The sequence below is a fragment of the Schistocerca americana genome, chromosome 1, assembly GCF_021461395.2.
Source record: "Schistocerca americana isolate TAMUIC-IGC-003095 chromosome 1, iqSchAmer2.1, whole genome shotgun sequence".
Taxonomy (NCBI): Eukaryota; Metazoa; Arthropoda; class Insecta; order Orthoptera; family Acrididae; genus Schistocerca; species Schistocerca americana.
The window spans coordinates 438,659,329-438,672,257 of NC_060119.1; the positions used below are offsets into that span (position 1 = coordinate 438,659,329).

Sequence of the window (12,929 nt, forward strand, 5' to 3'; positions counted from 1 at the left end):
CTGTAGAGTGAAAGTTTAATGTGAAGTATGGGCTGTTATTTGTCTGACGGTTTTCTGGGCCAACAGCTGCCGTAGACTTCGTAGTTTTAAGCTGCAGGGAAGAGAGCAACAACTGAATCATGCCGTAGAGGACTACGAGATGGCTTCCAGAAGAGGGGCCTTAGTTCGTGACTCACCTCAGTAGTAAGTTACGACGCGCCCGCCTTACAAAGGATGCTGTGGCGTATGTAACGCATCCCCACCGGAAGTAGCGTACTGGGTGTCACATGTGGGTGCGTCACGAGAGGTGCTTTCTCCCCGTCATGCCTCGTCCAGCGCACATCCCCGTACCTCAGTACCGTCGGGTGTGATGTGACCTCTGGTAAAACAGCGAGTACATTTCTCCGGAATAATCAGGCCCAGCAATTGCAAAGGCGCTATACAGTTATGCATTGTAATATTCAGAAGCTGTGCACGTTCTCTCTACTGTTTGAACTAAATTAAATTTTATAGATCTGTTACTCAAGGGACAATGGCCGTCTTTCGATGTCCGTTTCATCATACGCTCGTGAATTTTTGTTTCGAAACCGAAGTCGCTATTTCTTCTTCTCAGTTGTCTCCATGAGAAAGTTTGTGGACAGTTTCGCAGATCGCCATGTCGTTCATATGGCAATAAGGTAGACTAACCGCTTCTGTAAGTAGCATAAATCTATTATTAAACTCCCATCAAAACTCTTATCAAACATTATACATTGCAGAACCGTAAAAACGCTCCTGCTTTTAGTAGATTCACTACCGACAGGAGACTGTACTAAAGGAAAACTTATGTTTACGTTGAGCAGCACACGGCGTCTAGTTACATGAATTAAGGACTAAAGGAAGTGATCGTTTCGAAAAAGCAATAAACAATATCACTAACTAAGTTAGCAGGCGACATAGCCAGTCTGGTCGAAAATAGACCGATCTTCACACAGTGGTGCCCGACGTTCAAAGAATCCGGAAGCGACATGAAGAGGACAAGTTCTGAACGTCCAGGCACAAGTTATGTTGCAGGAATTTAGCCAGAGACCAACACAATCAGTTCGTCAATCGTCTCGACAGCTTCAGTTATCACCAAGCACGGAGCACAGGGTGCCACACATGAGAATAGAGCTTTATGCATACAGAGTGAAGCAGCTGCGTGCCAAAACGTAAAGCATTTACAAATGAGATACTGAGTCGCATCGACGATGGGCTAGTCCATCTGAAAAAGGTGAAGGTCACGGACTAAGCTTGTTTTCTTGTGTCCAAACCTACACACGGTGAGCATATGTGACTCCGAGAACCCTCTGTTTAGCATGGAAACTGTGCGGGGCAGTGTAAAGGTAATCGTGTGGTGTAGTAGTCTGCTTCATGAACACGCGGTGAGACCGTTCTTCTTAGCTGGTGTGGCACTAACCTCGGCTCTTTATATAATGAAACAGTTTTCATTTCCACATGCTGGGGAACCGCAGCCTGACATCATGCTGCAGCAGGATGGCGCACCTCCACACTGCGTCTCGATCCGATCGTTAGAAGGGCTTTAGACGATGCATTCCCAGTTTGGATTGACAGAGGTGGACTCATTTTCAGGCCCCCAAGATTTCCACGCAAAACACCGGTACATTATTTTTTCTTTGGGACTTTGTGAAGTATTATAACTACCGCATGCCGGTGGAGGACCTGCAAGAACTGCGAGCTCGATTACAACAGCAATTAAATTTGTTAATGAGAACATGCTAGGCCGGACATGGGAGGAATTCGAATATCGCTTAGATATCCTGCGCTGCACTGAACTCTGTTCCGCTCGATCTTTAGGAGTGTGGGAACATTACGCTGAAACCTGCACCCTTCTGCTGTCCCCATTTCTGAAATGTACGTGATAAAATTTTGGAACAATCATTTTGGAAAACCCTTTATAAAATATGAAATTAAAGAGTACTACTGGAAGAAGTGAGAAGTCTATGGAAATGCGAGCAAGAGAGAGGACAGAGAGGAGGTAATTTGCTGGAAGGAGATGTAGAGGGGGTAGGCGCAGATACCTATAAAAATAAGAATATACTATCTGATCAAAAGTATGCGGACACCGCTATGTAATGCGGAGCGACAATCAGATGTCACAAAAGGCAGGGAGTATTGTGTTGTCAGTAGAGAAGCAGTAACTGAAGAAGGGGTCGGGCAGGTTCTTCAAACATTGGCAAATCATTGGATTTCATCTGAGTAAAAAATGCATCTGAGACACATCAACTTCCCTAAAGCTAGCCAAGCCGACTGCCGGTGGTGTGACTGTGAAGCAGAAATGAGAAGGAACACTACCCTTAAAGCAAGACCTGACAGACCTAATGTGCTGACAGACAGGGACTACAGAGCACTGCGGAGGCTGGTTAAAAAAGGTGGCACGAAATGAGCAGAAGGAATCATTCGTGCTACCAGCCGTCCGGCTAGCATAATGACTGTGCGTAGTGAGTAGAAAAGAATGAGTTAAAATTGTCGATCAGTTCCTCACAAGCCACACAAAATGTAGTCAGTTCTAAGTGGCGCTTCAGGTTATGTAAAGAACGGAGCCACTGAACATCTGATGACTGGAAATGAGTGATTTGGAGTGATGACTCACGCTAAGCCCTGTGACAATCCGACGGGGTTGTTTGCGTTTGACGAATGCTTGGAGAACGTTACCTGCCATCGTGTGTAGTGCTAACAGTGAATTACGAAGCAGATGGTGTTTTTCGTGGTTAGGGGATGGTTCCCTTACTGCGTTTAAGAGAACGCATAATACGGAAGGATATTAACACATTTCACAATTTTGTGTACTGCATACAGCAGAGGACCAGCTCGGAGACGGTGGTTGATTTTATCAGCGTGACGATGCACCCTGAACCCAATGGAACACATCTGAAAGAGTTAGAACATCAAATTCGTTCCACACCTCAGCGTCCAGCATCAATGCCTTCTCCGGTTTCTGGTTTTGAGGAACAGTTGCCATTTCTTCACATACATGCAGACACGTCCTTAAAAGTATCCGCAGCAGAGATCAAGTCGTCATAAATGCGATGGGTGCATACACGGTGGGGGATCACACAACAGCCTGAACCTACATCACCCCAAAGCGAGTAGTATGCTCTTGCAAGAGTGTCAGTAATATTTTGTCGGGCGCAGTACAGACCTGGGCGGCGGCTTCGCGGTCCCTGCGCGCCCGGCCCGGGCTGCTGGGGGAGTTGCCCGCGGAGCCTAGAGGTCGGCCGCCCCTGCCGCCCCCGGGTCCCGCCCCCGACGCCTTTCCGCCACCGAACGCCTTAGCGCCGCGGCCCGCAGCTGCCGCCGCCGACCCCGCCTGTTGTTGTTGATGTTGCTGCTGTTGTTGTTGTTGCTGCTGCTGCTGCTGCTGTTGTTTCTTCCGCGGTCGCACGATGTGCGACTCCATCCACGACCGGAACTTGAGCCCGAACATTGGTGCGGGCTGTCTGCGACCTGGCGGACTGCCTCGCTCACTGGTCGTCGTCTACCTGGGCTCGGCGAAAGACGGCCGCGCCGTCTGCAGTGGCCAGTGCGAGGAATCGCCTGCAAACCACAATTATCACGTCTTTAGTGTTAGTGGGACACAAAGAAACACAAGGTGCTGCTACGGGGCGTGTAAGACAGTACTGCAGTCTCTTGTTTACAGTGTATCATTACAGCGAAAACTGTCTCCAATGAAGAAACGCAAAGCGTTAAAGATTCCAGTAAACATGAGTCTACAAACGAACCGTCTGAGAGGTACTCGTAAATGTGTCGTTACGAGTCACCACTGATTTCAGCATGAAATATTGTCCTGGTTAGTACAGATTTATTTGAAACGTAAACTTTTCAAATATGTTTCGGTCTAACTGGTATCAAATATTATCCATGGCCTACCTTACGAAGGCATACAATACTCCTACACAACGTTGAATGTGCGAACTTTTTGTACATTTCTATCTGTGCAAGGAAGTGTTCCACGTACTGTCCTGGAATTTGGATGTAATATTGCTCTCGTCTCAGCAATGAGCTACCAATTCTTTCAATCCATCTCGTAAATCTTGACAACAAACATATCCCTGCTCCAGTTATTCAATCGTATCAAGCAGAGCAGTGTACACTTCACTTCTGCGATGACTAGAGAAAAATCTAGGGGAATGAGGTGAATTGATCTTTGAGGTCAAGGCAAAGGTCCTGCTTTACTTCAAGGGTTACACTGGTTTTTCTTTGTTTTTGTTTTTTTAAATCTTATGGTACTTAACTGCTAAGGTCATCAGTCCCTAAGCTTACACACTACTTAACCTAAATTGTCCTAAGGACAAATACACACACCCTTGCCCGAGGGGGGACTCGAACCTCCGCCGGCATCAGCCGCACAGTCCATGACTGCAGTGCCTTAGAGCGCTCGGCTAATCCCGCGCGGCAAGGGTTATAACGTCTCCCTATTATGTCTTTAACTAGTGGCGAAATAATGTGCCTTTGGTCTGTATTCGTTTTCGGTCAGATGGATAGCTGCCTTCTGTAAAAAAAAAACACTGAGTGAATGCATCAACGATGAACTTGAACAAGCGTCATGGGACGTCCAGCCCGAGCAAATACAACGACCAATAAGGAACAAAACGAGATTTATATATAAAAGAAGAAGGAGGAGGAGGAAGAGAAGAAGAAGAAGAAGAAGAAGAAGAAGAAGAATCCGAAAACGTTTATACACTGCTTCAGGGATTCTGGGAGGCGCGCCGGCTGCGGATCGAATCCGACCGGTAGATTAACGATGAGGGCCGGTGTGCCGGCCAGCCAGGATTTGGCTTTTAGGTGGTTTCCCACATTCGACTTAGTGAATATCGGGCTGGTATACACGTCCTGCCTCAGTTACACGATTCGCAAATTTCTCGAAAATTTTCTCATACTTTCACATGTAAGAACACTAGACGGAGGCAGATGGGATACAATTCCGTGCTGGGGCGGATTGAGGGGAGGGGGTGATAACAGGAAGGACATCTGGCCACCCTCTACCATTAACAATGCCAAATCCACCCAAACATGTCGACCCTGTGAAGATACGGGATAATGCTAGAAAAAACAGAAAGACGATTAGATGGACCTTTAACACAAAAATTGCAACGGCCTTGCCGCAGTGGATCCACCGGTTCCCGTGAGATCACCGAAGTTAAGCGCTGTCGGGTGTGGCCGGCACTTGGATGGGTCACCATCCAGGTCGCCATGTGCTGCTGCCATTTTTCGGGGTGCTCTCAGCCTTGTGATGCCAATTGAGGAGCTACTCGACCGAATAGTTGCGGCTCCGTTCAAAGAAAACCATCGGAACGACCGGGAGAGCGGTGTGCTGACCACACGCCCCTCCTATCCGCATCCTCATCTGAGGATGACACGGCGGTCGGATGGTCCCGATGGGCCACTTGTGGCCTGAAGACGGAGTGCTTAACACAAAAATTAGCACTTGGAATTCATTTGCTCTAACTAGAAAAATATTTCATATCGATGTCGGTGACGTTTCGAATTCGGAATTATGTACAAAGGGCTCGTTTGCTGATCCATGTTTACTGGAAAGTTGACTCAGTAACACACTCTAGATCACAATACATTTATTTTTAGGACACAAAGCGATTACAGGCATTGGCTGCGAGTCAGCGTTTGTTTAAATCAATGGGTAAAGTTGAAAATTTGTTCCGGATCAGGATTCGTACCTGAGTCTCCTGTTTGGTAGGAATGTACGGTAATCAATGCGCAATCCAGACACAGTACATCTACATCTATATGGATACTCTGCAAAGCACATTTAAGTGCCTGGCAGAGGTTTTATCGAACCACCTTCACAGTTCTCTATTATCCCAATGTCGTATAGCGCGGAAAGAACGAACACCTATGTCTTTCTGTACGAGATCTTATTTCCCTTATTTTATCGTGGTGATCGTTCCTCCCTATGTAGGTCGGTGTCAGCCAAATATTTTCGCATTCGAAGGAGAAAGTTGGTGATTGGACTGTAGTGAGAAGATACCGTCGCAACGAAAAACGCCATTCTTTTAATGGTGTCCAGCCCAAATCCTGTATCATTTCAGTGACACTCTCTCCCATATTTCGTGATAATACAAAACGTGCTGCCCTTCTTTGAACTTTTTCGGTGTACTCCGTCAGTCCTATCTGGTAAGGATCCCACACCGCGCAGCAGTATTCTAAAAGAGGACGGACAAGCGTAGTGTAGGCAGTCTCCTTAGTAGATCTGTTACATTTTCTACGTGTTCTGCCAATAAAACGCAGTCTTTGGTTAACCTTCCCCACAACATTTTCTATGTGTTTCTTCAAATTAAAATTGTTCGTAATTGTAATTCCTAGGTATTTAGTTGAATTTACGGCGTTTATATTTGACTGATTTATAGTGTAACCGAAGATTAACGAATTACTTTTAGCACTCATGTGAATGACGTCACACTTGTCGTTGTTTATGGTCAACTGGCAATTTTCGCACCATTCAGGTACCTTTTATGAATCGTTTCGCAGTTTGTTTTGATCTTCTGATGTCTTTATTAGTCGATAAACGACAGCGTCATCTGCAAACAACCTAAGACGGCTCTTCAGATTGTCTCACAAATCGTTTGTATATGTATCTCACAAATCGTTTGTATATGTGCAGGGAGGAGACACCACCCCCCCCCCCCCCCAAAAGGGATCATTGCCGATAAAATTTTATTAAATAATTTTTTCATTCATAATGTACGGCCGTAACCGGCTTGGGCATACTGTGGCTGAAGGTGCTGGCCGGAAGACCCTGGTCGGCACATTCCTGCCACATGCTCCTCGGTCAGACTCTAGTCCCACGGGTTGGTTGCGCTGACGAGGGTACGCTACTAGCAAGGCGCGTTGGCGGAATCAACCTTCCAATCAGAGACTAGTCGTGTGATCGCTTGGGGACGCGGCCGGGAGTGGCGAGGGCGGCTTGGAAACAGCTCCGCGCCCTCTTAACTTCAGACCTCGGCCCCGAGTAGTTGTTCCTCTAGCCTCTGCCTCTCTCCTCAAACCTCCTGATGAACAGACGGCAACCCCCCTTGGGGATGCTCAGCCCTACGTAGGCACTCATGTACCATCGTTAGATGAATAAACAGGGTCCATTCCAGTTTGATTACTTTTAATTATCACAACGCCCACCGCTCATGACCTCTATTCTGACGAACATATAGGTAAGGAACAGGAAAGGGCCTATAACACCAACTTTAGGGTAGGACTAACACGCCCAACGTCAGACCCAAATTCCAAACTTATCCACACACTACCAAGGTAGTGCCAATTGTCCGTTGTTCTCATTAATCGCGGCATTTCGTCGTTTCCCGTAAGAGTTCGAGCCTGTTGTGCACCTGCACTGAAGAGATCATTTGCAGTCCTCGCCATGTCCGAAAGAACACACACCATATATGTGTAACTAAGGCGAGGACGTCCAATTATCTTTTCAGTGCAGATGCACACCCGGCTCGAACTTTTACGGAAGTAGACGAAATGCCGCAAGTAACGAGGATAATGGATGAGGGGTACTATGTTAGTAGTGTGTGGATAAGTTCGGAATTTGCGTCTGATGGGAGGTGTGGTAGGGTAACCCGTGGAGTTGAAACGAGTAATGTGTCCGGATAGCACATTGGTCAGCGCGTCTGCCTAGCAATCAGCGGACCCAGGTTCAATTATCAGTATGGCACAAATTCTCAGCAATTGATTTAAATGAATGCCCTTTCGCAGACTGCGTCTGTAATTCCTTTGTGTATCAATGCATAGTGTCTGTCCTTTCCGACATATCAGAGAGAACTGACATCACATATAAATATTTTTGGATAATTAGTTTCAGTTATCTAAAAGCTGTAAGGTTTGTAACTAAAAAAACTTTACTGATCCGTGGTATACCACAATTAGCATGAAGCGTAAAAAAATTTTCTCGCTGCGTTCCCCAGCCCCTGTGCAATAGACTGATCTCCGCTTGGAAAACTAAATACGTGTTTCCCCTTTTCTGAATAAATCATCAACAACATTTCTCAATAAGAAACTGAAATCACTAAATCTACGCTTATAACGCTGATTATGGGTATTTTTATAAATAATAACTCTACTACAGTAATGATTTTAAGCATTTTACCTCATTTTTTATTATTTACACTTTGCCGCTTTTCTTTGTACATGCGCGTACGCATTCTTTACAGTACCCAAGCTTTGAATTCAGAGCGCCAGTCTTTTCCGACTTTTTATTGTAGTATGGAGGCCACTACGAGAGAGGAGGAGAGGGAGGGAGACACAGACCGACAGACAGACACAGAGAGATTACCTTTTCAAAACAGCCACGGAAACTTCTTTCCTACATGTCTCTATTCTGTTTACTTTTAAGCCGAAGATGCATTTCGGAGTAACGTTACTTTTTTTGATCACACGGAGAATCGTTCTGTAATGTGGAATGAGACAAAGGATGTATTTTTAATTTAAGTACAAAATGGTGGAATGATATTACATGCTGTATTGCAGTGCCAATTATAATTGTGAATTAACCCAAAACATTAAATTTGAGAGTATCTGTGAAGATACTTTTCAGTGGAATAGAAGGAGTTGCCTAACAGAAAGTTGTTTTAATTCAGTATCACTACGTTACACATTTAATGTGCTCTAGGAGGTAGCTGGGTACATGGGTATCCATGTATCTGACTTCTTTATTTACTAATACACACCTCTTGAGCTCCTTACAGAGGTGTTTTTTGTCCTAGTGTTACATTCACGTTTTTCACTATTTTTTGTGAAAAGAGAATACTGGTAGGCGCAATACCAAGAGCCATTAATGAATATTTGTATTGTGCAGTAGTTGTAAAACATCCACTTTTTTGACGAGGTATTTGCAAGGTATTCTTTAATTAAAACCAAGCATTATTTTACTAACACACTTCAGTTGTCTGAAAATACGATCCTTGTAAGTTCAGTATCCCCAGGAAATGATTGGGTAACTTATAACAGAAAGGAAATATACAGAATAAACTAATTTCTTCTTTTTAAATAGTTTGCAGCTATAATGACGGCAATTTCTCTTTCTCCGTACATAGAAAAATTTGACCAACAGACGTTTAGAAGCGGCACAAAGTTTCAACGATATTTCGAAAAACGTAAGTTAAGAGAAGAAATCTCCAATTACTCATACGAAAAGGGTTTTTTAGAGACCGTTACCAGTCGAAACATTTGTTAACTACTTGAATTATTTTAAATAAGCAACATGTTTCGGGGTGTAAACTAATACTTGGATTAAAACCGCAATGAAACAGCATTTGACAAAAGTAAACATAGATATGAATGTAGTTCTGTAGAGTCTTGGTATGTTCGGTGGCCATGCTGCATAGAAACAGGATGACCTAATATGAGGAGCTGTTCGCTTCATATGTTGATCTGCTGTTCAGATAAGCAATTTTTAAATAACGACTCACTTCGTTCATATGACTCTGTTGTAACTTCAAATTCCCTTTCTTTAGGTAAAGGCACTTACACTGTCCGGGCCGGGTTTCGGGACACGAATCCGATTGTCAGGTGTTACTGTAATACTCAATGAAGACTAAATAGGACACTAAAGAAAATTATTAAACTAGGAGGACCGTTAAAACAGTTGAGTAACTGACATTTTGGTTCATGTCGTGATTTCAGATTCTCTAGTCTGTGCCATATTTCTGGACGGTGGTAACAGGTCGGGGTTATTTTTCCCGTTTAGCAGTTCAAATTTATGAATTTAGGAGCGTTTTTAGTGTTCCATACCTAAATAGGATCGCTTTGTTATATGTCTGCCTGTCTGAATGTTAAAAACCCTTTTTTTTTCAGGAACAGGAAGATATATCATGTTGAGATTTATGTCTAGTACTAACGTCCACAGGTCCTTGTTGGTATAAAAAATTGAAGCTTCAAGTCAACGTGATCAAAATATATGGCCATTTATGTCACATATTTTGATATCGGCAAACTCAGTTATCAAAAGGTACAGGATAATTCCCGTTGACCTATAATCGTGAAATTTAGCAAGAAGCAATACTTCACAATAAAACCAAAGGAAAAATTCGAAAATTGTTAATTTGTAATTATATCACAAGAAAAAAAATTTTTACTTGTTATCAGTCTGTCCATCTTCTCAGGAACAGGTTGAAGTATCAAGTTGAAATTTATGCATACTGTAACAATCGTCAGCTTTCAAAGCCAACGCAGTCAAAGGATACGGCCATTTATGTTACATATTTTGAAACTATAGGGTACTTCCTCTCGACGTAGAGTCAAGAAAGTTGGCAAGAAGAACGGTTTTACAGTAAAAGTAAAGAAAAATACCTGAGAAAATTGATAACTTGTAATTACATTATACGAAAACATATATCTTTTGTCATTTGTTATTCGACTTCAGACTTGAAATTAAAACCTTTTTGTATCCCTGGGAACCATATATTGCCGGCATCAACGTCGATAACAGTCAAAAATCGTGAGATTCTCGATTCCCAGAATGGATGAAATGCTTGTACACACTATTAACTGTGTACGGAACCTTCAGCGAGAGTTTTACTCTCAGCTGGCCGATCTTATTTCTTTCAGGCCCTGTTTACCTCGAATCTTTACTGTCGACCGACATTTTTCGTGTCTCATCCGCACAGTCTCTCTCATACTACTGGATATACTTGTGAGTTTTTCTTCACGACTTGTGCGGTTTTGTCGTACGGAATTAAGGTATGTTCGGCCCTTCAACGGTTAAAGGAACTTTGATATTACAACTGCACCGGGTTTTATTCGACATGAACAATCCAAGTAATAGTTGTGGATGACCGACTTGCACATGCGAAATCCACACACGTTTCTCGGTCAAAGATCATACTCTAACTAAATATTTGATTTTAATTTTTATGTCGCGCGAACTAATGCCTTTATGAATGTTACCAGTGTTCGAAAGCCTGACAACTGTACGATTCGTGGCGTCGAGAGACGCTGGCGCAGTGACATCTGACCAGCGTTTTTTTGCCCACTCTGCAGAATACAAAATGTCCTGCAGTCTCGTTTACGACGAGCGCTGCCGTAATCGCCTCGGGCGCAGTGCGACAGACGCGTACGTCTGCACCGAGCGGTGAATAAGCCAGCGCGCGCCTGGCAGTCGCCAAGAGCACGTGCGCGAATGCGGGCTTCATTACGCGAGCGACAGGTGAAAAGAGGAGGGGGCGGCGCAGCCCACTGCCGTCAGCTGGGCGGCGGACAAGCGGCCGGCCAGATTACAAAGAGGCGAGCGGACAATGCGCCGGCGGGCTCAAAAACGCCGATAATGGGAAACATCCATCCCCGGCTGGGAGCAGAGTCCGGAGTACCGTGGGGCCGGCCGCTAATAACGCCAGTGTGGCGGGCTGCTGCAGACGCCGTTTCCCGATAATATTAATACCGCCCGGCCAGGACTCTCCAAGGCTCACCTGTTCGCCGCACCCAATGAGACGCACTTTGGCTACAAGCCTGGCTCCTCTCGGATATTATACACAGCTTTGAATTACGAATTCCGTGAAAGTGAATCGAGATGTATTTCCATGCAAATGTGTCTTCCTCAATGTAAACGGCACGGGAATTAGGAAAGCAAAATTATGGCACCAATACCAGAGTGATCAACAGAATGGCTTACCTTTCTCCAATTTTTGTCGGACATTTTTCACGAGGCCTTTGTTGTTCGTTCATTTCCTTCAAGTATTACTCGACAAAAGTGTGTAGTCATGTCCCAGTTTATACACCTCGAAGTGCAAGCATGGAAAGTTATCGCGGGAAATGGCTTTACGAACAGGTGCGATTGCTGATTGCTGTAAGGAGACAAGAGTGACAGAGCCGACGGAGAAGGCGACGGAATGTACAAGCAAAACGTTAAAGAGCTGAGTAGCTCGATGATGTGATGATGTGCAAATGACCAACCGAGGGACACAATGCCCAGTAGAATAGAATTGAAGTATCCACACTAAAGAAGAATCAAGTGCACTCAATGAATATTCCATTGCCGATAGAGCGAATGTGTTGCTAAGCAGCAATAGAAGGAAATAGCTACCTTACGGAAACTTCACAGTTTTAGTCACAAGAAATGGACTTCGCACAGAAACACTGAGAAAAATCGTTCTGTCTATCTGATTTGGTATTAAAAGGTACCAGAATAAACGACCGACGCGCAAAAGAGTCAATAACATTATGTTTTTATGAAAAAATGATGCAACATAATTAAAGTAAGCCGGCCGAGTTGGCCGAGCGGTTCTAGGCGCTACAGTCTGGAACCACGCGATCGCTACGGTCGCAAGTTCAAATCCTGCCTCGGGCATGGATGTGTGTGATGTCCTTAGGCCAGTTAGGTTTAAGTAGTTCTAAGTTCTAGGCGACTGATGACCTTAGAAGTTAAGTCCCATAGTGCTCAGAGCCATTTGAGCCAATTAAATTAAGCAGTGGCTTCTTTACAAGAAAACATGAATTTGTACACATTACATTGTGAATAAATGTTGTCAGTGAGCGAATAGAGCACTGTCAAATGATAGTCCTGGTCAGTGTTCACTTGAGTTGCTACATATGGAATTACCTTGTACAGGGTGAACCAGAACTTCACCGACAAACTTTCGGAGGTTGTTCAGGGATAACTTTCGAGTATTTTGGTATAATGGATGCACGCTCTCCGGCAGTTTGTTACTACGTGATAATGTAATTAAGATTTCCCCAATCATGCTCGAGTCTGTGGAAAACCTTCACAATAGTGAAGCCTGTAATACGCAATGATAAAAAAGTATAACACAAAACACACTATTTAAATCTCCCAGTACCTTGTACACGAGATGAAGAAAATACTGGACAAACTAAAAGTGAGCTGTACGACGGCCCTCGAGTAGGAGCAACACTGTGCACTGCAAGAGTGTATCCACAAGATATAAAACACACAAAACGCCCAC

General features: G+C 44.3%; 1 protein-coding gene across 1 annotated transcript in view; it reads right to left on the reverse strand.

Annotated features, from left to right (window-relative positions):
- The window catches only part of LOC124559675, a 766,753-nt gene that overhangs the window by 143,852 nt on the left and 609,972 nt on the right, over positions 1-12,929 (reverse strand). The window contains exon 4 of the mRNA XM_047130913.1: positions 3,161-3,555. Within this exon, the coding sequence (XP_046986869.1) occupies positions 3,161-3,445 (285 nt within the window). The 5' untranslated portion in view covers positions 3,446-3,555. The remainder of the gene's footprint in view (positions 1-3,160; positions 3,556-12,929) is intronic.